The sequence below is a fragment of the Sturnira hondurensis genome, unplaced genomic scaffold (genome assembly GCF_014824575.4).
Source record: "Sturnira hondurensis isolate 20B ecotype Veracruz unplaced genomic scaffold, ASM1482457v3 Scaffold0010428, whole genome shotgun sequence".
In the NCBI taxonomy this organism is placed as follows: domain Eukaryota; kingdom Metazoa; phylum Chordata; class Mammalia; order Chiroptera; family Phyllostomidae; genus Sturnira; species Sturnira hondurensis.
In genome coordinates, this window is record NW_028083059.1 from 6,614,299 (window position 1) to 6,641,325 (window position 27,027).

Below are 27,027 nucleotides of genomic sequence, written 5' to 3' on the forward strand. Positions count from 1 at the left end.
AGGACAGCAAACTCACAGTTATTAACAACCACACCTAAAACAAAAGCAAACCAAGAAGACAGCTAGATCAGGAGTGGAACTATAGAAATGAAGAACACATGGAGGGTTAGAAACAGGGGGGTGGGAGGGGGAGAAGAGGGGAGAAGGCACAGAAAATAGCATAGATGGTAGGCAGAAAATAGATAGGGGGGAGGGCAAGAATAGTGGGAGAAATATAGAATCCAAAGAACTTGAGACACGTGGTTATAAACTAAGGGGGGGAGAATGGTGGGGGAGGGAGGGTGTGGGTGGAGGGGATTGAAGGGGGGGAATAGAACAACTAATGATATAATCAATAAAATATATTTTAAAAAAAAAAGACTAGATGGAGGGAGTGAGGGTCCCCAAATGAACGCATAGAGCAGCAGTGGCCTGTGACCTGTGTGAAAAAGAAACTTTTACTGCGACAGCCACTGACACACTGGCATGTTTTCTTGTTGCACTAGCAATTTATCCTAATATAAAAAGGGGGGAAATCTTATTTTACTGTCTAGGATACAGTGACATCAAATATTTTAAATAATAAAAAGATGAAAGAAAAAAATAAAAAATAAAAAATAAACATTGATGAAAAAAGTGCTAACTCCCCCAAAAGGATTATTAAAAAAGAAATAAATCATGACCAATTGTGATTTATCCTAGTATTAATATCTTTATAATTCATCACATTAACAGAATATAGGGAAGAAAACATATGATCATCTTAATAAATGTAAAAACAAAGATCACTGCATTAAATTTAACATATGGTCATGATTTAAAGGGATAAAAATGAATTTTGGCAAACAAGGAATAAAAGGAAACATCATTACAAGTGGATAAAGGTATAGTGCACACAGGGTAGGCAAAAGTAGGGTTACAGTTCATACAGAAAACAATACAATAGATAAGAAATAGTAACACAAGAATAAACTCTGTTTTGCACACTAATAACTATGAATATTTTTGTCCCACCCTGCGTATGCAGTGGAATATTACTTGACCATAAAAAATGAAATTTACCATTTGTGACAATGTATGTAGACCTAGAGGGTTTTGTGTTAAGGGAAATAAGTCAGACAAAGAAAGAAAAATAGCACATGGTTCCACTTATTTGTAGGATCTAAAAAGTAAAATAAACAAACAAAACAAAAACAGCGTCATAGATACAGAGACAAAAAACTGATGGTTGCCAGATGGAATGGAATTTGGGAGGCTGGGTGAAAATGTGAAGAGATTAACTATAAATTGGGAGTTAAAAAATAGTCACAGGAATGTAAAGTACAGCATAGGGAATATAGTCAGTAATATTGTAATAATTATGTAGGTTGCCAGGATCATGTCATAAGTTATATAAATGTCTAACCACTATGCTGAACACATGAAACTAATGTAATATTCAATGTCAACTATAATTGAAAAAATCAAAATTTTAAAAAAAAGAAACATTACTAGGCTGTAAGAGGCATCTTTCCATGAAGAGCTATATTAAGATTGTGGACTCCAGGTTTAGTATAGCTGGGATTCGATCCTACCCCTGCCAATTACTAGTTGTGTTATATTGTGCAATCATTACAAATTGTTTATGAGAGTTAGCTTCTATTATTTTTTAAGTAAGGTTTATTGACAAGTAATTTACATATAATAAAATTAGCCTTTTGCCATGTACAGTTTTATAAATTTTGGTTAACTCATAGAGTTGTGTGGCCACCACAACAATTTAGAGGACGTTTCCATCACCACCTTGCCAGAGATCTCCCATCTCCGGTGCTCAGTGACTGTTGATCTGCTTTTTGTCCCTGTGGTTTTAAATAAACTGGAGTGTTAAATAAATGGAATCACACATCATGTGGCCTCTTGAATCAGTCTTCTTTTGTTTAGCATTAGGCTTTTGGAACTTACTCATGTTGTGTGTTTTAGTAATTTGTTTTGTGAGAACTAATAAGAGAGGATTTAGTAGGTTGCTCACCAGGGCAGACCTAGGCCTTTGTGAATCTTGAAGCTTGTATAATTCGGGGTCCCTCTCCTAGAAAAAATATAAAATTATTGATATAAAATTAGGTATGAGAGAAGTTATTTTATTTTTTTAAGATTTTATTTATTTACTTTAATCCTGAGGACTTCCGCCAAGATGGAGGCATAGGTGGAAACACTGTGCCTTCTCCCACAACCAGGTTTGAACACAACAAAGGTTTGGAGAACTAGAACACACCCAAAGACCAGAAAACGGAATTATACGGGAGTCCGACAACTACGAACCGTTCAACGGGGATGGTAAGAGAGGCGGAACCAGCAGCGGAGCTGGGTTGGGCAGGACAGATCCCCCGACCTAGGCGCACAGGCAGCCCGGAACCGGTCGGGGTGTGGGGCAGACTGACTGCATTCGCGCACAGTGAGAGGACCACACAGGCCCCAGGGGGCGAACCCAGTGGTGGAGGGCTGATGGCGGTGGCACACTCGTGTGCAGTGGAACGAAATGCGTGGGACTGGTGATGATGGTGGCTGCGGCGCCAGGGCCGCGGCGGCAGGTGGCAGACAGGAACCCATTGTCCCTCTTTGACCCCGCCCCCACATACAACGCCACAACCCAGCGACTGAGTTGCCCTGTTCTAGTGAACACTTTAGGGCTCTGATCCTGCTATGGAACAGGCACGAACAGCCCAAAAGTTGGTGCAAGAAGAACTCAAAGTCCCAGAGCCAATAACTCTAAGCGACCGAGAAATTGCCAGCCTCTCAGAAGCACAATTCAAGACACTATTTATCAGGATGCTCACAGAACTGGTAGATTATAGTCACAAATTAGAGGAACATAGTCACAAATTAGAGGAACATATGAAGGCTAAACTAATTGAAATGAAGGGAGATGCACAGGAAACCAATAGTGATGGAAAGGAAACTGGGACTCAAATCAATGGAATGGACCAGAAGGAAGAACAAAACATCCCACCAGAAAGGAATGAAGAAATGAGAATTCAAAAAAATGAGGAGAGGCTTAGGAACCTCCAGGACATCTTTAAACGTTCCAACATCCGGATTATAGGGGTACCAGAAGGGGGAAAGAAACAGCCACGAGTGGAAAACGTATTTGAACAAATAATAAAGGAGAACTTCCCCAGTCTGGCAAAGGAAATAGACTTCCAGGAAATCCAGGAAGCTCAGAGAGTGCCAAAGAAGTTGGACCCAAGAAGGAACACACCAAGGCACATCATAATTACATTAGCCAAGACCAAAATGAAGGAGAGAATCCTAGAAGCAGCAAGGGATAAGGGGACAGTCACCTACAAAGGAGTACCCATCAGACTGTCAGCGGATTTCTCAAAAGAGACCTTACAGGCAAGAAGGGGCTGGAAAGAAGTATTCCAAGTCATAAAATCCAAAGACCTACAGCCAAGATTGCTTTATCCAGCAAAACTTTCATTTAGAATGGAAGGACAGATAAAGTGCTTCTCAGATAAGGTCAAGTTCAAGGAGTTCATCATCACCAAGCCCTTATTATATGAAATGCTAAAGGGACTTATATAAGAAAAAGAAGATGAAAAATATGAACAGTGAAAGGACAGCAAACACTCAGTTATTAACAACCACACCTAAAACAAAAGCAAACCAAGAGGACAGCTAGATCAGGAGTGGAACCATAGAAATGAAGAACACATGGAGGGTTAGAAACAGGGGGGTGGGAGGAGGAGAAGGGGGGAGAAGGCACAGAAAATAGCATAGATGGTAGGTAGAAAATAGATAGGGGGGAGGGCGAGAATAGTGGGGGAAATATAGAATCTAAAGAACTTGAGACATGTGGTTATAAACTAAGGGGGGAGAATGGTGGGGGAGGGAGTGTGCGGGTGGAGGGGAATGAAGGGGGGGAATAGAACAACTGTAATGGTATAATCAATAAAATATATTTTTAAAAAAGATTTTATTTATTTGTCTTTAGAGGGGAAGGGAAGAAGCAAGGGAGAGAAATATCAGTGTATGGTTGCCTCTTGTGAGTTCCTTGCTGGGAACTGGCCTGCATTCCGGACATGTGCCCTGACTGGGAATCGAACTACGATCGTGTGGTTCGCAGGCCCGCGCTCAATCCACTGAGCTACACCAGTCAGGGCTGAGAGAAGTTATTTTAAATAAGAAATCACAACTGTACTGCTGAAAACAAAGGAATTCTGAAAATTTTTATTTTATTCACCTCATCAAATAAGAAATTAGCCCAGCTCTTTTGACTCAGGGGATTGAGTGCCTGCTTGCAAACCAAAGGCTCGCCAGTTCGATTCCCATTCAGGGCACATGCCAGGATTGTAGACCAGGTCCCCAGGAGAGGCAACCACACATTGATGTTTCTCTCCCTCTCTTCCTCCCTCCTTTCCCCTCTCTAAAAATAACTAAATAAAATCTTTAAACAAAATAAGAAATTAAAAATATGATTTCTTTAAAAACTATATAAAATACACCATCTGTTCCTACAGGAAAGACCTTCCATTTTGAATAGACAAAAATTTTCTGCTTAGTTTTACATTTTTGATGATTGGAAGAATTTTTCACTGACTAGTTTCTGGTTCTGTGCATGCCAAACCTGGCTTCTCTTCCACCTCCCACGTGTCTCTAGGATGAGTGCAACAGGCACATTCGTCCATGATCCATAACATCTGGTCCCGCTCTCTCTGTAGCAGGGTGTCTGTTAGCACAGGGTGGAAGGATTGTTTATTCCTTGCAGCAGTCCTGCCCTAGAACAGTCAGCAATAACTTAACTACAGACTGTATTATTGTGAACCACGTAATATCCCATTGTACTCACACTAAATGTGTGGTCAACCAACTTCCTCTGTATCCCCAAAAGTCTCACGTCCACCCGACACCACTCACTAGGGATATGTGACAAAGAGAATTCCGACTGGAACTAGACAGTGATCTTAACATATTGTAGTTAAAACACCTTTCTTTTGCAAATTTTTAAAGAAAATTTGACTCTATGATTTATTGCCAGGGTTCCTCCCAGAACCTAGAAAAGGTTCATGCAAGCAAGTACTTGGAAGCTAAGGAAATTGCTGGGAAATTGGACTTGATATTTCTCATCAAGAGGACAAAGACAGGGATTGAGGGAAAGGAACCTTTTAATTTCAGCCTGCTCTTTTTGCTATATATTTAAAAAGAACAGTGTACTTGAGTACTTTTTTTGGAAGAATTCAACAAATTTTCATCTTTTTTAATATTTTAAAGTACACTCAGTGATTTGGAGACTAGGTGGCACCATCTCAGTGGCTCCATTCCATGGGCTCAGTCAACCACTGGGTCTGATGGGCACCGGTCTGGTGTCACCTCCTCAAATGCCAGCAATTCTAGAGCAGCCCTGGTGCAGGACCCAGGCTGGGTAGCTTGGGTCTCCGTACTTTTCTCTAAGTGTTTTCTTAATGGAAATCACAGAACTAGCATCCTCAATTCAGGAAACCACTGTACTCTTTTGGAACCAAAAAACAACTGATGTATTCAATCTATGGTGATATGAGATGATGTCATTTTATATAGTAAAAGGTTGCAGATGAAATAATTTTTGGAACAAGAACTAATTCATATTTAGAGCACTTGATTAACAAGGTATTTTAAATATTTCCCATGGGTTTTTGTTGTGTAAGAGTCACACACCTTTAAAAATATGCTATTTTCAGCTAGATTGCTTAAATACAAACGATGTACACTTCAGTTTCCAGACTCTGGGCAGTGGATAAATACGGAATTCAGAAAATATTTTTAAAGAGCATTGCTTGATTTTTAAATATTTATGGGTTTCATACCAACAGTTACCTATTTGTATTTCATCCTTCTATCTTGAAGTATCTTGAAGTATTTTTAAAGCTAATAAAAGTATAGAAGCTTTAAGTAAGGGTGTAATGTTTTACAGAGAATACATATTACTTTTGTAATAGAAATGTACATAAAGTGTTATACAGGAGTGCCTTTTACTTGTGATCAACACCAGGTCAAGTACTTGAGGTACTCATGGGTAACTCTCAAACTGTGAGGTGGAGAAAAAGCAAACATTTGTGCAATACCAGCACACACTGTGAGGAAGGATAAAATTACATGCTGATTTATAAGGTACAGTAAGTATAAGTACAGAGGCAAAAGGAAGGAGGGCTGTATAGTTCTAGCAAAGGCTTACCTGAATGATTCCCAATGAAGATGGGTTGGAGGGTATTAAGAGAAAGGGGACACCATGAATGGAACCCAGTAAAAGGATTTTCCCTGGACCGAATGAAGGTTGTCTTTTCTGGGGAAGGATATTCCCCGGGTAGGATTGCCAGATTTAACAAGTAATAATATACAACAACCCATCAAATTTGAATTTTAGGTAAATAGTAATTTAGATCTTCCCCATGTAGTATTTGAGACTTGCCTATACTAAAACATTATTCAGTGTTTCTGTGCAATTCAAATTTAATGGGGAATTCTATGTTTTATCTCACCCTCGTCCTCAAGCTTTTTTTTTTTTTAAATGCCACGTGGCCTCCCCGGGTTGACTGTGGTTCTCTGAACCCAGCTGCCCTCCTAGCTCAGAGTCAGGACTGCAGTGACAGGGTACCCAGCAGCGGGGTGCCGCCGTAGTCCGGGCTGCGGCCAACCACATGCTTCTTAGCGTTTCCACATAATAATTTTTGGCTTCCTGAAGAAAAGGATGAATTTCCTTTAAAGATTATTTTAATTGAACTTTTCATTTTGAAATCATTGTAGATTCACATGCAGTTGTTAAAAACAATACAGAGAAATCACATGTCCCCTTTCCAAGATTCCCTCAGTGATAACAACTTGCCAAACTATAGGACAATATCAAAATAAGGATATTGACATGAATACAGTTAGGATGCTGAATATTTCCATCCCAACAAGAATATTACTTGTTGGTCTTCTGTAGTCACACCCCTTTCCGAGACTTCCTGTTTTGTTTAATATATTGGGTTGGCCAAAAAGTTCATTTGGTTTTTTTCCATAAGATGGCTCTAGTAGTGCTTAGTTGTCTTTAACTTCATTCAAAACAACTTTGTTAGATTACATTGTGACAGCTGTCATATAAGATTTCCTTTTAAAGAACTATTCAAAATTGGTGAATTCTTGTGTGGCCATTTTAATATTGAAGATGGAAGAAAATAAACATTTTATGTATTATGCTTTATTATTTCAAGAAAGATAAAAATGCAACTAAACGCAAAAAAAAAAAGATTGGTGCAGTGAATGGAGAAGGTGCTGTGACTGATCAAACATGTTGAAAGTGGTCTGCAAAGTTTCATGCTGCAGATTCGTTGCTGGACGATGCTCCACAGTTCGGTAGACCATTTGAAGTTGATAGCAATCAAATCAAGACATTAATTGAGAACAATCAATGTTATACCACATGGAAGAGATAGCAGACATACTCAAAATATCCAAATCAATAAAGTTATTGGTGAAAATGAAAAATGTGCCTTATTTTACAGAAAAAATACAGACTTTTTGGCCAACTCATGTAATGCCCAGGATTTTTAGCTGTACTTAGCAGGAAGAATAGGGGAAAATATGATTACTAATATTATCTCCCCAAAGGGAGAAGTTCTATAAATACTTTCAATACCAACTTAATCACTCGTTGAAAAATTTCCTGTTAATCTACCACTCCATTGAGGAGAGTTCTTTTTTTTCATACTAAACAGCTGAAAGTATGTGTATTGATCAGGGTTCTCTAGGAAAACAGAAGCAATAGGAGGTAGAAATCTATATATCTATCTGTATCTATATATTTGGATGTAGATATAAAGTAAGGAATTGGTTCATGCAATTATAGATGCTGACAGGTCCCCAAATTGCCAGGACAGATTGGCAAGCTGGAGAGCCAGGAGAGCTGATGGTGTGGTTCCAGTGTGAGGTCTGGGCTGACACACTCCAGATCCAGGGAGAGCCCATGTTTCAGTTCAAGTGCAAAAGCAGGAAATATTCTTACTCAGAGGAAGGTCAGCTGATTCAGGCTTTCATCTGATGTTTTATTCCCGTGGAATAAAACCGTATGCCCATGGAAATGTTTATCTCGAGAAATGCCCTCACAGAAACTCCCAGGATGACATTTGACCAAGTACATAGGCATCCCAAGTCTCAATCGAGTTGACACAAAATTAATCATCATGGTATGCAAACATTTAAAAACTCAAGACTACCAAATGGGGTAATTTGGATCTTAATACGAATTCTGACCAATGTTTACTCACCAAATACCCTTTGGGGCTGATGTTGAGATATACAGAGAAACTCAAAGGGAATGTTGAAAGTGGTTAAAACCTTTTAAAGATTCAAAAGTGTATTTACAGAGAGCAGCCGCTGTAATCTGGAAGGCAGTATGACATTATGGAAAGTAAGAAATTTATGGTTGCCATGTTTCTTCGAGAGAACTTTATAAACAGGAAAACTATTAAAACTTTTATTTTTCCCAATTTTTTGAGTAAAAATGTATCTTTTTGTTGAAAGATTTTTAAAATTTAAAATCAGAATTTCTCATGAACTATAATCCTCTCTAAGCAGCAGCTTTTTTTATCTGAAAAGGAAGCATTTTATATCTAAAATCAGTGTGAGTGTTCCATAATTAAACATTCTCTAATGTTGGACATCTGGATAATCTTCAGTGTTGTGGCTTTATAAGTAAGACTGCTATCTTGGTTCTGAAATCTCTATCTTCATTTTGAATCATTTCCTTAACTACCTCTTCCTAGAGATGGAATTGCTAAGGAATAGAAGCTTCTAGAAGGGTGGTGTACCAAGATTGTCCTAGCAGTGGTAGCAATTGGGGGCGAGGGGAGAGGTTTTTCTAATTTTTAAACTTTATATCTTCCAGAAGCATCAGCTGATGAAGGAGGAGGAGACATAGAAATGACACAGCCAGAGACAGCTCCAGTTTCTGCCCCGTCAAAGAAAACCAAACAGGTGACAGTCGCTGTGGGAAAGTCACAGCTGTTAGATTCTGCAGTTACCCTCTTCTACCCTCTACAGTATTTCCTGGGCCTTAACATCAGTTGTTGGTCACATTCCAGGGAAACTTTTACCTTCTCTGCCTTTGAAAAAGCCATGTTTCCCCAGTTACAAACAGGCAAGGTTTATTTTTTCCCCTAATACATTTTTTATGATATAAATATATTTTTACAACAATGGTATCTTAGATTTCTGTGTCACATTTTCACCAAAAATCCAGTCTTATTCTTTTAGGTACAGTTCCTAAAAGGAGACAGATTCCATAAAAATATTCAAGATTACCCGCCCCCCCACGCACACAGCAATGCATGACTGCAGCACCCTGCCATGCCGCCTGCACCCTGCCATGCCGCCTGCACCCTGCCATGCCGCCTGCACCCCGCCATGCCGCCTGCACCCCGCCATGCCGCCAGCACCCCGCCATGCCGCCAGCACCCTGCCATGCCGCCTGCACCCTGCCATGCCGCCAGCACCCCGCCATGCCGCCAGCACACTGCCATGCCGCCAGCACACTGCCATGCCGCCAGCAGGTTCCCAGCCCACATGCCACCCAGCGCTATGGTCCGTTGGGTGAATTCTTATCACAGGATCTGCCACCTTCACAGAACCACCAGTGGCCATTTGATAAACTGTATTTCCTGGACCTGTGACCTTTTATTTCTTTTTAACCTTCCTACTACCTATTCACATCCGTTTGCAGCTTTTCCGCATATATCCCTCAAACCTGATTGATTACCATGTGTGATTTTTTTCCTCTGGAAATTTTATTTGTTTTTAACATTTCTTATTTTTAAATTACAGTCGACATACAATAGTATATTACTTTGAATTGTACAACCCCGTTATTAGACATTAAGGTTGTATAACTTACAAAGTGATCACCCCAATAAATCTAGTACCCATCTAACATCATGTAGTTATTACAATATTGTTGACTATATTCCTTGTGCTATATTTTACATCCCCATACTTATTGTGTAATTACCAATTTGTACTTAGTCCCTTCACCATTTTCACCCAGTCCATTAACACCCCTCCTATCTGGCAACCATCACAGTGTTCTCTGTATCTATGAGTCTGTTTCTGTTCTGCTTGTTTATTTTGATTTTTAGATTCCACATATAAGAGAAATCATATGGTATTTGTCTTTCTCTGTCTGACTTCACTCAGCACAATACCCTCTAGGTCTATCATGTTGTTGGAGATGCAAGATTTCATTCTCTTGTATGGCTGACTCATACTCCATTGCATGTATGTACCACTAGTTCATCCTTTCACCTATCAATGGACACTTAGGTTGCTTTCATATCTGGGCTATTGTGGATAATGCTTCAATAAACATATTGATGTATATGGCTTTTTCATTTAGTATTTTAGGTTTCTTTGGATAAATGCCCAGAAGTGGAATTGCTAGGTCCTTACTTGTTTCCTGTTATAGCCTTTGTTTGAAAGTATTTTGTCTTGTATAAGCATTGCTATCCCAGCTTTGTTTGTTTGTTTGCCTTTTCATAAAATATCTTTTTTCCATCCTGTTACTTTCAGTTTGTGTGTGTATTTCTATCTAAAATGAACCTATTGTAGACAACATATGTAAGGGTCTTGTTTTGTTATGCATCCAGCCACTGTATACCTTTTTTTTAAATCCTCGACCAAGGATATGTTCACTGATTTTAGAAGAGAGGAAAGGAGAGAAAGAGACATTGATGTGAGAGAGAAACATCGATTAGTTGCCTCCTATGTGTGCCCTGACCAGAGATCAAACCCACAAGCCAGGTGTGCGCCCTGTCCAAGAATGGAACCTGCACCTCTTGGTGTACAGGGCGACATTAAACAGAGCCACCCTGCCAGAGCTCCACTGTGTCTTTTGATTGGAGCATTTAATCCATTTGCATTTAAAATAATTGTTGATGGATAGGTTTTTATTTCCATTTTTTGTTCATATTCTTTATCTTTTTTCTTCTTAAAGAAGACCCTTTAACATTTGAGTGTAATACTGGTTTGGTGGTGAAGAACTCCTTTAGCTTTTTCTTGTCCGGGAAGCTCTTTATCTGTCCTTCGATTCTAAATGATAGCTTTGCTCAATAGAGTAATCTTGGTTGTAGGTCCTTGCTTTTCATCACTTTGAATATTTCTTTCCAATCCCTATGGCCTGCAAAGTTTCTGTTGAGAAATCAACTGCAGCCTTGTAGGTAACTGCTTTTCTCTTGCTGCTTAAAAGATTCACTCTTTGTCTTTAACCTTTGGTGTTTCAATTATGATGTGTCTTAATATGGGCCCTCTTTAGGTTCGTCTTGTTTGGGACTCCACTTCCTGGACTTTCAGGTCTATTTCCTTCACCAGGTTAGGGAAGTTTTCCATCATACTTTTTTCAAGTAATTTTTTAAATATATAATCTTCATTCTTTTTTTCCCATTACCATTGTGTAAATGTACAATAGTTGTTGTTGAGGGTTTTTTTAACTTTTTTTATTGTTGTTCAAGTGAAGTTGTCTCCATTTTCCCCCCAACTCCCCTCCACTTCAGCCATCCCCACTTCCCACCCTTGCTCCTACCCCACTTTGGCTTTGTTCATGTGTCCTTTATAGGTGTTCCTAAAAATTCTTCCCCCTTGCCCCCCCATTATCCCCTCTCACCTCCTCTCTGGTTAGTGTCGGTTTGTTCTTAATTTCAATGTCTCTGGTTATATTTTGCCTGCTTGTTTGTTTTGTTGATGATTAGATTCCACTTATAGGTGAGATCATGTGGTATTTGTCTTTCACCACCTGGCTTATTTCACTTAGCATAATGCTCTCCAGTTCCATCCATGCTGTTGCAAAAGGTAGGAGCTCCTCCTTTCTTTCTGCTTTGTAGTATTCCATTGTGTAAATGTACCACAATTTTGAACCACTCATTTACTGATGGGCACTTAGGTTGCTTCTAGCACTTGGCTATTGTGTATCATGCTGCTATGAATATTGGGGTACATAGGTTCTTGTGGATTCGTGTTTCAGGATTCTTAGGGTATAATCCCAGCAGTGTTGGGAATTGCTGGGTCAAAAGGCAACTCCATTTTTAGTTTTCTGAGGAAATTCCATACTATTTTTTATAGTGGTTGCACCAGTCTACATTCCCACCAACAGTGCCCTAGGGTTCCCTTTTCTCCACATCCTCTCCAACCCTAACTGTGTATTGATTTGTTTGTTCAGGTCCTTTGCCCATGGGTTATTTATTTGGTGTTGAGTTTTGTAAGTACTTTATAAATTTTGGATATTAACTCCTTATCAGATGTATTGGCGAATATGTTCTCTCATTCTGTGGGTAGTCATTTTATTTTGTTGATGTTTTCCTCTGCTGAGCAAAAACTTTAGTTTGATATAATCCCATTTGTTTCTTTTTTCTTTTGTTTCCATTGCCTGGGGAGATATATCCCACAAAAAATTTCTGTGAGCACTGTCTGAGATTTTCTGCCTATATTTTCTTCTAGGATTTTTATGGTTTCAGGTTTAACATTTAATTTTTTAATATATTTTGAATTTATTCTATTTCTTTGCTCTCTCTTCTCCTTATAGGTCCCCCATGATGCAAATGTTGGTACACTTGAAGATGTCCCATAGGATCCTTACACTATCCTCATTTTTTTAATTATTTTTTCTTTTGCTGTTCTGAAGGGATATTTTCTACTTCCTTATTTTCCAAATCATTGATTTGATCCTTGGCATCATCTACTCTACTGTTGAGTCCCTGTAATGTATTCTTTATTTCAGTTAGTATTCTCATCATTTATACTCTTCATTTCTGACTGGTTCTTTCTTTATGTTTTCTATCTGCACTTTTATGTTTCCTATCTTTTTGCTGAAGTTCTCACTATGTTCCCGTACTCCTTCCCTAAGACCACTGAACATTCTTATAACCAATCTTTTGAACTCTGTGTCTATTAGATTGCTTGTCTAAATTTTGTTAGTTCTTTTTCTGGAGTTTTGTTCTGTTCTTTCATTTTGGGACATGTTTCTTTGTCTCCTCATTTTGGCTGCCTCGCTGTGTTCATTTCTAAGTATTAGGTAGAGTTACTACATCTCCAAGTCCTGCCTGAATGGCCCTATGTACTAGGTGTCCTACAGAGCCCAGAGGTGTAGACTCCCAGTCACCTGAGATAGATATTCCAAATGTGCCCTCCATGTGGGTTATGTGCACCCTATTGTAGTTGAGCCTGGATTTCTGTTAGCACCTCTGGCTCCTACAGAGCCCAGAGGTGTAGACTCCCAGTCACCTGAGATAGATATTCCAAATGTGCCCTCCATGTGGGTTATGTGCACCCTATTGTAGTTGAGCCTGGATTTCTGTTAGCACGTCAATGGGAGGAGTTTACCCCCGGGCTGATGGGCTGTGAGGACTGCCTGAGACCACAATAGAGGATCTGCTGTGCAGGAGCTGACCCCACAAAGAAGAACTCACTTTATCAGGGCTTAGGTTCCCCACCAAGTTCAATCCTTGGGTATGTCACTGATGGAGGTGGTAGCATGGTGCTTTGCCATGGTCTGAAGATGTCCACTTGGTGTACTGGCTCTGGAGCCTCCTAGGAATTTCAGGCCAAGGTCAGCTGCTGCCTATACCCTGACAGGGGCCACCTGGCATGAGCTACAAAGCAGTCTGCAGGCGGCTGCTATGTGTGTTGGACTTGGAGGTACCTAGGAGAAGCCAAGCTGCAAACCAAATTTGGCTGCTGCTAGTGCTGGGCCTGGAGCCATTTAACAAAAGGTACAGGGTACACAGAGGCCAGATGTTCCTTATTTGAGAAGTTTTAGAAAAGTCAGCAACATGAACCAAAACATGGAAAAGCCATTAGAAACGGCTTGGGTGGGCCTGAACATTGGGTGGGGCAGGATCTCAGGGAATCACCAGGGCAGGTCAACAGTGTTAGGCTGGTTGATGGAGACACATGGCACCCATAGGCAGGTTCTGTGTACGGAGGGCTCAGCAAAGGAGCAAAGGCCTCTGCCTGCACTTCTGTCTGAGAGAAAGCTACCCCTCAGTCCTCATCCTGAAGGCAAACAATTCAGCTGCCTGCCATTTGTCCTGACATCTTTCATGTGGCTGCCCTTGCACTGGAGCTCAGAGCAAGTGAGTCTGAGTAAGTCCATGCTGGGGCCCTGTAAGAAAAACTGCCTGGGACTCCAAAAACCTTCTCTTACTCAGCTACAATCCCTGCTGGTTTTCATAGCCAGAAGTTATGGGGTCTTCTCTTCCCAGCACTGGAATCCTGGGTTGGGGGTTCAGGGATGGGGGTGGTGCCCCTGGCTTCCCAACAGACTTCTGCAGCAAAGACATCCCTCCCAATTTTTAGATGCCTTACATGAATGCGGGACCAACCTGTTGGCATCCCTGCCCCTCTTCTCAGTCTTAGTGTCTTCTTCTCTGTGTCTTTAGTCCTTTTGGACTTCTGTTCAGCTACATTTTGAGCAGTTCTAAATGATGGTTGTTCTGTAGTTTGGTTATAATTTTAATGTGGCTGTGGAAGGAAGCCAGTACTACATTGACTTGCACTGCCATCTTGACCCGAAACCCCCCATCTTTGATTTTTAAGGGACTATCTACTGTCAATCCAAAGTTACCATCTTTGTAATAATGATCTGTGGTCTTATTGTAAGTGGCCCTAAACTCTTTCCACTAAAGGGTGACTCTACCCAAAGTGTATGACCAGTTTGTGAAGCAGATGGCATAGTGGTTACCTACCTACAAGATGTGGAGCCTTAAAGAAATTAAGTTCTCTGTGCCTCAGTCTCCTTACTGGTAAAATGATGACAGTAATTGTATTTTCCTCATAAAGTTGCAGTGAGTACCAAATGATTAATACTTATAAAGCACTTTCAATAATGGTTGGCAAAAAGAGTAAACACTGAAGTGTTAATGATTATAGTGAAATACATACTTCAAGTCTCTCTTATTTTTTCCTTCAGGGAAGGAGGAAGGCAGAAAGATATTTTATGTATAGTCATCTTGGTTTTCTCTCCAGCCATTAAAGTGTTTGCCCAAAGGCCCTATATCAGTGTTACTTTTAACCATTCTTTCAAAGACCTACAGGTCCACATCCTTAGCTTTCAGAAAGGTGAGGTATGATTTTTCCCTACATCGCACTGACTATGGCATAGCCATGACCTTCCTGCAGAACTTGTTTCCAAATAGTCTTCATACCTCATTTGGCTTTCTTTTTCTTTACTTTCTCCTTTGGTATTCTTCTTGCTTGCTGCTCACGTTTTCTGGACTCATTGCTAAAAGAAGTTCGCATTGATAAGTTTGCCCATAGCTACATCTTTCCCGTCTTTTCACTGATGGAGCCATCTGTGTTGCTAACCTTGCTGTTTTTAGCTGCTACTTCTTTGCCTCTTCTTTTCCCACAACTGTCACATTAAGATAAATGGCAGGGAACCACAGGAAAAGGAGGACAAAATGGGGGAGGAAAAAGTTAAATATGTTCTTCATTTCTTGAGCATTCACCTATCTTTCTGCGACCCACTTTTCAATAATAAAGGCCACTTATTAGACATTTAATACAAGCAATGTGCAGAGCACTGTGACTTACATAATCCTCACAGCTACCCTATGAAATACAAGCTATCTCTTTTGACAAATTACCTGAAACTCAGAGAGCTGGGTTCTTGGAGTCATGGCCCACTTGGGTGGCTATGTGCCAGGTGCTAAAGATGCTGCTACTTCCACTTCCCTTTTCAACGGTCTTTTCTCTTGCAACTTTGAAACATTGGATTCACCAGGTCCTCATGTGCGTCAATGATTGCATGCCATGGCTATTTTCTGCTAAGAACAAAAAAACTACAAAGGCTTATTTTATGGCCCATTTTATCTATTTTCCTCTTGCTCTAATTTTTTTTTGCTATCAAATTACTTTAAAGAATTCAAGACCTAGGTAGATATAAAATGCCCTAACTCCTTCCTTCAAGCCTCTTCTCATTTCCCTTGCCAGAGAATTTACAAGGGAATCTCCTGTGTCCTGCCTTGTTAGTGTTAACGGTTTAACCCCCCACCTGGCTCTACATCTCGAGGAAAGTGTTATCTGCATCTCCACAGCACCTGGCGCAGAATCTTGCCCCGAATTGATGCTTATTATTTGTGAAATGAAGGACTGAGTGGCTGTAGCAGTATTCCAGTTTTCTCACCACTCTTCCCCTCTCAACAATTTATGTCCCTGTCATCAGCTCCCTGACACTGCTGCCTGCAGAGGTCTTTCAGACCCTGGAGATCCACTGTCCCTCTTCAGTCCACCTCCTGGAGAGGTTTCCTCGCCTGAGCATTCCCCCCACTGAGACAACCACCTGAACTGGGGCTTCTCTTCCTCTGCCTGACCACCCATTGGCTCCTCTGTGGCCCCCTACCTTCTCCCCCTGGGCTTCATCTTACCACCCCCAAGGATGACTTTCATGCCAGACAGACTGTTCTTTCTTGAACCTTCTTCTAGATGTCTATGCACGCACAGCTTGAGTGTCCAACTAGTTAATAAGACCCTTGGGGGCCAGGGCCTTTGTGTTCACTACAGTACCTAGCACAGTGCTAGGCAATTGACTCATTTGGTAGATGTGACTGGATATGTTTTTTAACAGTAATTACATTTTTTCCAGAATCAAAAGAAAAAAATTTTATGCTCTATTTAAATTTTCTAATTTTTTAAAATCAGCTTAGTCACTTTGTCATTCTTTGTATTTTGAGGGGCGTTTATGCTTGCATAGGAACTGCCTGGCACTGTGCTGCCAGCTCTAATGTACACTTAGCTTCAGTTTCACCAGGTGAGTACCTGTCAAGTTGGACAGTATTCCCTCCCGTGCCATAGCTGGCCTCACATTTTCGTTACTGAGCCCATGCTTCTCATCTGTCCAACATTTCAAGCCCCAGATTTATAACTTTATAAAAGTTTTTTACCCATGCAACTACATCATCTCTAGCAACCATTTCACATCTAAATAGTCATCCTTGGCCTACTTAATCATGTAAGTATAAAGATTTGCCAGCGGTTCTTGTTTTTCCAGACATTGCTTCCAAAATAAATGATGAATTCTCCCACTCCTAGAGATTGCATCACCCTCTTCCTTCCTCCACATCAGTTATTTCAGAGCCAGCCCCAGTGACTTTGTAATTATGGTTCCCTGACGGAATATAATCTCTTAGGAGGGGTTTCGTGACTTTTCACTGACGCCTCCATGATGTCAGTGTCCCTTCATGATTCCATGACCCATCCTTTCCCCCTCAAAGACCGCACTGTATTTCTTTTTTTCTTAAGCCAGCCTTTTGTTTATCTCCTTGGTTTATAAAGGAATCTTCAGCAAGATTATTATATCTTTTTCTCCTATTCACCTTTCTCTACTGTTGTATTTTCTTACTATTTCCTATTTCAACATTGATGACTTTATATCTCCCCCACTTTTTAAGATTACCCTTGATGATTTTAAGTGAAAAGACTATGTGCTAGCCACTCTTTTATTTACCTTCTTTGTTTCCGTGCTAGTCTCAATTCTGTCCCTCTTTATAGCAATCTATTGTAAAACAAATTGATGCAGAAGTTAGTAGCTTAAAACATAAAAAATGTTACCTCATACTTGCTCATATCTGACAAACATGGCTTAACCCAGTCCTCTGGCTCTACCTCTCTCATCAGGTGCCAGTCAAGTTGTGGGTGGGGATTGGGGGGTTCCGCCTCATTGTAGGCAGGCCTCAGTCCCTCACTGTGTGAGCCTCTCCACAGGGGTGCCTCACAGCACTGCCACTGCCACAACCACAGGTCTTTTCCAGATCAGCTCTTCTCTACCTGTCAGGGGAATTGAGGAACAAAGCCCCTTAAGCTTGCTAGACGCATGTTTGAGAAATTCTGTGAGGCAGACCTTTCATTTCTTTACAGAGCTCTTCGAATGTAGCTAAATAGTACTCTGAGGTCCTCCTGAGGTCTGAACAAACGGATTTGCAGCCATACTCATGACTTCTTTGATAACCCTTCTCCTAATTGAACTCTCTCCTTGTGCATTTATACTCTAAGCCACAGGAAGAAGTCAGGTGATACCTTCAACAATATTTGGGTCTTCTTCACCAAATAACCCACAGCATTTGAGATATTTACTATGTTTCATGCAAGTGGAGACACCAGGATTGCTAAACTTTCTACCACTACATAACAAAGATTCTATCTTCTGTTTTCAGTCATGTTTTCTTCATTTTCTCTAAGTCCTCACCGTCACTGTCCTCTAAACTCAGAAATCTGCAAAATCAGTACACTTTTCCCAGACACTTCACCATGCATATCATTAACAAATTTCAAGATTTAAAGACTGTTTGTCCTTTTGAGGTAAACAAAACATACAATAAAATGCACAAACATCAAATTTACCATTCAGTAAGTTCTGTCCAGTGTATGCAGTTTCTCAAACCCCTACAGGTTACGAACATTGCCATCACCCCAGAACCCTTTCAGGCCCCCTCCCAAGTGGTTACCATTCTTACCTTCCTTTCCCAGAGGCAGCCCCTGTTCTCACAGCTCCCCAAGTCAGTTTCTCCTGTTCTAGAATCTCATGAAAGTGAAAGTATATAGGATATGGTCTTCATTCAAGGCTTCTTTTATCCAGCACAATGTTGATGTGTAGTGGTTCTTTTTTTAACTGGGTGGCTTTTAAAAAAATTATTGAATGTATTAGGTGACATTGGTTAATAAAATATTTTAGGTTTCAAGTGTACATTTCTATAGTACATCATCTGTATATTGTATTGTTCACCACCCAAAGTCAAGTCTCCTTTCATCACCATTTATCTCACCTTTACCCTTTTCTACCTCACCACACCCTCCTTTTTGTCAGGTAATCACCATGCTATTGTCTGTGTTTATGAGGGTTTTTTTTGTGTTAGCTTAATCCCTTGACCTTTCTCACCCAGCCCCAACTCCCCTCTGACAGCTGCCAGTCTATTCTCTATATCTATGAGTCTGTTTCTATTTCGTTAGTTTGTTTTATTCATTAGACACCACATGTAAGTGAAATCATATGATATTTGTCCTTCTCTGATTGGCTTATTTCACTTAGCATAATAATTTCTAGGTCCATCCATGTTGTTGCAAAGTGTAAGAGTTCCTTCTTTTTATGGCCAAGTAGTATTCCACTGTGTAAATGTACCATAGCTGTTTTATCTACTCATCTACTGATGGGCACTTCAGCTACTTCCAGATCTTAACTAGTGTAAAATGCTGCCATGAGCTTAGGGGCACATATACTCTTTTGAATTAGTGTTTTAGATCTCTTCTTTATTTAACCAAATTTAATTTAATGTTATTAAAATAACAATGAAATGAAACTATGAATATACCATGCAAAGTCACAAGTTGGGTTTTTTTTTCAGTCCAAATAGCAATTCTGATTTTGGACTAGTGAGGTGGACTATTCTCAGTATAACTAGATATTATAAATTTATAATTCTATATTTAAAAAACTCTCAGCTGCAAAATTTAGAAAATCTTAAAATTACATTTTTCAGATACCAGCAGAGAGGAGAGATATTTTTAATTAGAGGGCAGAGTAGAGATGGGAGTATTGGTGAGAGAGAATGAATACATTCACTGTCACATTCTTTGGCTACAAGTAGAGGAATTTGAGAAGACAGAGGAAGAAGGTTATAGAATGACTGCCCATTCTACATTGTTCTGCAGCTTTGGAGAACATGCCTCTGAAGTATGTTTTTTTTTCAGTATTTCCCCCCAAGCCCTAGAATTCACCAGAAGAAAAGGGTTGACTTAAATATAAAGAAGAAATATATCAATTAATCTTTAACAGCTCCTAGTCAGGGGCATAAATTGCAGTGTGCTGATGACCTCTCCAGATTGGGTGACAGTGACATCAGACACCCACTTCCAGCTGCAGTGACACTCAAGCCCACACCTATTGGAGTTGCACTTGGGGCAGTTCTTCCCCAGGCAGTTGCACAGGCCCGCATCATTACAGATCCGCTTGCCGCTTTTGTCATTCTCCTTAACTTTGTATTTTACAGAAAAATACTCATTCACCTTTGATATACGTGCTTGCTTTTTCTGCTGCTGTGCTGCAGGATTAAAGTCTGCTCCCTGTGGTCCAGGGTTTTGAAAGGTCAAGCATCATAACTGCCGCTCTATCTGTTGCAGTTGCTTTTGTCTGGTTTGACAATTTTTCTCAGAACTTTGACCTGTGTGTCCCTCTTCACTGGAATTATTTTTTTCTGATTATTCACTCATTTCTAACCATTAAAAAAAGTAACCAAGTTGGTTATTAAGCCTCTCTCTTGGTTCCAAATCCACCTTTGTGATTTCCCTGTTTCAAGTTTCTTCTGATATATTCCTAAAATAGGAATTTAGAAATATATCAGTGTATAAGGCACTGCTGTGTTATAAGACAGTTCCATTTTTTTTTGAGGTAACTCCATACTGCTTTCCATTGTGGCTGCACCAATCTGCATTCTTGCCAACAGTGCATGAAGGTTTTCTTCTCTCCACAGCCTCACCAGCAATTGGTGTGAGGTGATATCTCATTGTGGTTTCAATTTGCATTTCTCTGAAGATGAGTGATATTGAGCATCTTTTTATATGTCTATATTTCTTACAGTTCTAGAGGCTGGAAGTCACAGATCAAGGTGTGGGCAGATTTGGGTTCTCGTGAGGGCATTCTCCTTGGCTTGTAGATGGCCTCTTGCTGTGTCCTCCCGGGGTTTTTCCTCTGTGCACATCCCTGGTTTCTCATCCTCCTCATAAAAAGAAGTCCTATTGGATTAGGATCACATTCTTATGACCTCACTTAACCTTAATTATCTCTTTAAAGGCTCTATCTACAAATACAGTTGTATAGGAGAGTTAGGACTTTAACATATGAATTGGAGGTAGCACAATTCAGTCCAATTATATAAATATACTACAGTTTGTTTATGCACTTTTCTATGATGGATTCCTGAGGCTATTTCCTGTTTGGGGCTCTTGTGAATAAATTTACCATGAATATTCATATATAAGTCTTTTAGTGAATATATATGTATATATTTTATATATAGTGAATATATTTTATATATAGTAAACATATATATTTTTTATCCTCACTTAAGAACATTTTTTCATTGCTTTTAAAAAGAGTGGAAGGGACAAAGAGAGAAACATCAATGTGAGAGAGAAACATTGATTGTTGCCTTCTCATGCATGTTCCAACCAGGGATTGAACCTCCAACCTGGGTATGTGCCCTGACCAGGAATCAAACTCGCAACCCTTCGGTCTGTGGGCAGACACTCCAACCAACTGAGCCACAGTGGGTATTTTTCTTGAGTAGATACCTAGAAATGGAATTGCTAAATTATGTTTAGGTTTTTAAAAACTGCTAGGCTTTTTTCCCAAAATGATTGTACCATTCTTTCACTCCCACCACCAGTATATAAGACTTTTGGTTGCTTTATATCCTTATCAGCATTTGGAGTTATCAGTCTGTTAATTTTAAAGATTTTGATGGGTGTGTTTTGAATAACTTTTGACCAAACCCAAAAGAAACTAAAAGGCTACTTCTAAATTGTTTTTCTTTTTACAATGAACACTGTTGTTTTTGTTACAAAATGGCAATTTAAATTTTTTTTATCAAGGTGATACTCAAACACTATTAAAGTTTTAATAAAAAAACAGCAATCCCTTCCCCTGCTGTTACCTTAGGTCCTTTCTCAGAGGCAGTCGCCCTCAACTTGTAGTCGTTGTTTTTTATTTGCTACCTTATACTTTTTTACTGCTCTTTCTTGATTTATCAATATCTGACATAATATTTAACTTCTCGAAGTAGAATATAAGGACATAGCTCTCCCATCTACCCTATAATCCTTCTTCAACTGCTACATGCTTTGCCAACACAATATCACACTTTGGTTAAAACAGTTGTCATTATTTCATATTACAACCATGGAAATACAGTTCAATCCTGAAAAAAAGAGAGGCTGCAATCATCCCTCCTTTCTTACATAACTCTTTATTTTAATGACATTAATAATTACCGCATTTCTTCGTTCGTCTAGCTTGCTGTGTTCCTGCTTTTAATTGTTCTCATGTGTTTCAACATCTCTTCCAAATGCCCATGCATAATATTTTCCATATGCTCAAATAGATTATTGTCCTTTTCTACAGACCTCCATGCTCCTATTTCACTCTGAGTTGGTTATTCTCCAGGCCTGTTGAACAATTGAGACTCTCTTTACTGCCCCTTCAACACTCTTCTGGGTTAGTCTCCCTATCTGATGAATCGCATATCTTTCTTTGTATTTGGTTTAAGCCTTTATTTTGCTGGGCTACAGATTTCAGTATCTCTTGGTGGAAGTTAAAATTTTTGAGACCTTAATGTACCATTGATCGATAGTTTGGCTGGGTATAAAAGTCTAATTTGAAAATGATTTAGAATAATAAATTAGAATAATTTTGAAGGCATTATTACAATGAGTTCTAGCATCCAGTAATGCTATTGTAAGATCTGGAACCACTATGTTTTTCTGACCGTTTTTTATTTTGTATGTTATTATTTTGCTCTTTGGAAATTTTTAGAATCTCTTATTTGTCCATAATGTTTTCTGATTTCATGGTGATGCTCCTTGGTGCATCTTATTTTCTTACTTATTATATTCTGTATTTTCTTTATTATATTTTCTTATTTATTATATTCTGTACCTAATAGGTCTTCACTTTTGAGTTTCATGTTCTAGGAAGTTTTCTTCATTTCTATACAGTTTTTCTTGTATTATTTCTTTTATCCCTCCCTCCTCACTATTATATGTGACCCCTTTATCTGAAATACTTTTTATTGGAATGTTGACTCTCTTGGGCTGATACTTCATTTTCTTACTATTTTAAAAGTCTTTCTGGGAGATTTCCTCTATTTTATCTTTAAGCCTTCCTCATACATTTTTATTCCAACTTTTTAATTTGCTTTAATGTTTAAATGTTTTCTGATTGTATCTTTTTTACAGCATCTTGGTTTTTCTTTTATGGATGCAAATTCCTCCCTTATCTGTCTGAGAATATTAATTGTAATTATTTTGAAGAAATAGCCTTTCCTCAGGATTCTTTTTTTGTTGTTCTTTATTCTCTCTTAGGGTGGAGACTCTCTTTAGCTGTCCGATGAACTTTAGCTGTCTATTCATATTAAAAAGAGATACACTAAACAGTTGATAGAAAATTTTAGTACATAGTAAGTCTCATTGATTATCAGACTTTATGGTAGGATGATAGGATAATAAGCTAGATTTTTAGTATGGTACCCTCAAATGTCACTCTGTTGTGGCATTTCTCTTAAGCCATTTCATTTCTCCAGAGAAGAATTTAGTGGTCTCCTGCCTGTGATATATAAGCCTGGATTGAAACATTCTAAAAGAGGGACAGGGAAAGGAAGTGAGCCTCAACCTCTGTTCTGTCTCCCCTATGCCAGACTTCTTGGTCCTCTGGTCCTCTCCAGAAAACAAACCTCCAGTCTGATGCCAGGAAGAGCAGATGAGAAGGAGCAGTAATAAGAGTGTTGCTTAGTTGCCTGGAGAGGAGATACAGCTCTGTGGGAGGTGTGAAGGAATATAATCTATCTAAACATAAACTTTCAAAAACACTTCTTTTTTTAAAAACACTTCCTTCTCTATAGTACATTGTTCGTCCCACTGCTAAACTTTTTCAGAATTCAACAGGTCCGACTCACTTATTATTAGCTTCCATCTCTCTAGAAACCCAGGTGCTAACTTTCTCTTTCTGTTGAATCACTTACATCCAATCTTCATCACTTTCTATTTCCCCAAAACATGTTGAAATCTCTCCAATATTATTATCCTCTCTCCTTATTTTTAAGTTCTTACAGGTTTATGCCTTTCCACTTTTCTTTATTTTCAGTATATTGCTATTTTGAGGTTGATTTGCCACATTTAACCAGAAGAATTGGTTTGAGAGAGGAAGAGATGGAGAGAGAGAGATCAATTATTTGTTCTTATTTATGCATTCCTTGGTTGATTCGTGTATGTTGATCCCTTGACTGGGGTTTGAACCCACAATCTTGGAGTATTGGTACAATGCTCTAACCAACTGACCTACCCAGCCAGGGCTCAGAAGAACTATTATTAAAGAATATAATTTCCCTAAATATCTAGCTAGTTAGTTAGTTAGTTAGTTAGTTTTAGAGAAAAAGGAAGGGAAAAAAAGACAGGGACAGAAACATTTATGTGAGAGAGAAACATCAATTTGTTGCCTCTCATACATGCCTCGACTGGGAACCAAGCCTGCAATCCAGGGAATCAACCAGTGACTCCTCACTTTACCATCAGCTGAGCCATACTGGTCAGGGCAAGAATATAATTTTTGATAATTTAAGGAATTCAGTATATGCCCCAATCACTTCATGTAAAAGCTTAATTTTTAAAATATATTTTTAGGAAGTATGCTTTCTCTAATATTTAAACTACATAGAAGAGATCCAAGATGGTGGAGGAGTAAGTGAAGCTACACTAGCCTCCTCCCAGGACCAATCTGGAATTACAACTAAATTTCAGAAAAATCGTCCTGAATAACCAACTGAACACTGGCAAGAAAGAAGCCCTGTAACCAAGGACAGAGAGAAGAAACCACTTGCCACAATGTGACTGGTAGGGAGTGCAAAGGAGGCACAAGAGGGCTGGCTGGGCTGGCACAAGTGGCAGTTGAAGTTCCAGAGGAATATTTCAGCAGCTAGGGGATTCCCCTAAGAAGTGTGACATCCAAGACCCCAAGCTGAGCTCCCCAGCCAATAGCACCAGAGCTAGAAAGGAACCCAGATAACATCTAGATGTGAAAAGCAGCTGGGTTCCTGTCTGCCAGGGATAGATGGCTAGAGACCCAGAGAATGTCTTAAAGGTCCAATACACAAAATTTCTTTTGCAGCTAATTACCCTGGGCTCCAGGAGAGGGAGGGCAGAGTGGACTAGAGACTCTTGAGGAGAGTCTAGGGTTGGCAGCTCTGAGCAGAGAACTGAAGGAATGGCCACCATGATCCCTGTGCTGAGTCATTCCCCATATTATAGAAGCTGTTTTTCTCAGGCAGAGCACTCCTCTCCCTGTGGCTTCAGCATGAGGGGAAGTAATAGCCCCATCTGCAGGAATTACTCTGCCCCACCCTGTGGAGCTTAAGTTGGGCTGCTGATTACAGCATGATTAGCTTAACAACTGGTCAGTTTAACATCAAAGGTAGAAAATGCAAAGAAGCAGCTAAATGGGAGAACAAAGAAAAGGCCCCCAAGAGAAAGAACAAGAGAATTCTCCAGAAAAACTAGATGAAATGGAGGTAAGCAATTTATCAGATATAGAGTTCAAAGTAATGATTATAAGGATGCTCAACAGCATGAAAAAAGACATAGGAACCATAAAAAAAGGACCATTCAGAAACAAAGAATGTGATATGTGAGGTATATAATACACTGGAAGGAATAAACAGTAGGTTAGATGAAGCAGAGGATCAAATCAGTGATTTTGAAGACAAGGTGGGAAAAAATCACCCAGAGAGAGCAGCAAAAGGAAAAAAGAATTTTTGAAAAATGAGGAGGGCTTAAGAAACATTTTGGACAACATGAAGCATAACAAGATCCACATCATGAGAATACCAGAAGGCAAAGATAGTGAGGAAAGGATCAAGAGCCTATTTTAAGAAATTATGATGGAAAAATCCTGAATTTGATGAAGGAAAAAAGATACAAGTCCAGGAAGCTCAGAGAGTCCCAAACAAGTTAGTAGCCTACCCAAAAAGACCTACACTGAGATCATCATAATTAAAATGACAAGGAAAAGAATCCTAAAAGCTGCAAAAGAAAAGCAGGTAATTTCCTACAAGGGGGCCACAATTAGACTGTCATCTGATTACTCATCAGAAACATTTCAGGCTGGAACGGAGTGGTGTGAAATATTCAAGGTGATAAAAAGGAAGGACCTACAATCAAGACTACTTTACCCAGCAATGCTGGCATTTAGAATTGAAGGAGAAAAAGGAGCTTCCCAGACAACAAAAAGCTAAAGGAGTTTGTTAATATGAAACTAGTACTGCAACAAATGTTAAAGGGCTTGCTTTAAGAAGAAAAGGAGGGGAAAAAAGGAGGGAAACAGTCTAACAATAGAATGGCACTACATACATATCTATCAATAATCACCTTAAATGTAAATGGCTTAAATGCTCCAACCAAAAGACAAAAGGTAGCTGAATGGATAAAAAAGTAAAAGGATGAAAAAAGATATTTCACACAAATGGAAAGAAACAAAAAGCTAGAGTAGCAGTACTTATATCCAACAAAACAGACTTTAAAACCAAGGCTATACTAAGAAACAAAGAAGGATACTACATACAAAGGGAATAATCCACCAAGAGGGTATAACCCTAGTAAATATTTATATACCCAATATAGGAGCACTTAATATGTAAATCAAATCTTGATGGACATAAAGGAAGAGATTGACTGAAATACGATCATAATTAGGGATTTTAACACCCCGCTGACTTTAAAGAATAGATTTTCCAGACAGAAAATCAATGAGAGACAGCAGCCTTAAACCGCACACTACATCAAATGAATTTGATACCTTTGGAGCATGTCACCCCAAAGCAGCAGAATATACATACTTTTGAAGTACACATGGAATGTTTTCTAGGATAGACCACATGCTAGGACACAAAACAAATCTCAGTAAATTTAAGAAGATTGAAATTATATCAAGCCTCTTCTCTGACCACACTGCTATGAACTGCAGTTTCTGGGAATGCAGATTGGTGCAGCCACCGCTCCCCACTATCAGCCATCCCAACCTCCCGCTATGGAAATGAGTATGGAGTTTCCTCAAAAAGTCAAAAATGGATCTGCTTTTTGGCTCAGTGGTCCCACTTTTGGTAATATATCCTAATTTGAATATAATTAGAATATATTGGAATTAGAATATATCCTATATTCTAATTTGAAAGAACATAAGCCACCCCTATGCTCATTACAACATTATTTACAATCACCAAGATATGGAAGCAGCCCAAATGTCCATCAATAGATGAATGG

At 39.3% G+C, this 27,027-nt stretch overlaps 1 protein-coding gene and 1 pseudogene across 1 annotated transcript in view; one reads left to right on the plus strand and one right to left on the minus strand.

Annotated features, from left to right (window-relative positions):
- CMSS1 (cms1 ribosomal small subunit homolog) overlaps nt 1-27,027 on the plus strand; it is a 395,148-nt gene that overhangs the window by 345,658 nt on the left and 22,463 nt on the right. Inside the window, exon 2 of the mRNA XM_037058929.1 lies at nt 8,858-8,946. Coding sequence (XP_036914824.1) covers nt 8,858-8,946 — 89 coding nt within the window. The remainder of the gene's footprint in view (nt 1-8,857; nt 8,947-27,027) is intronic.
- Nucleotides 19,774-20,214, minus strand: LOC118995702 (ARL14 effector protein-like; annotated as a pseudogene).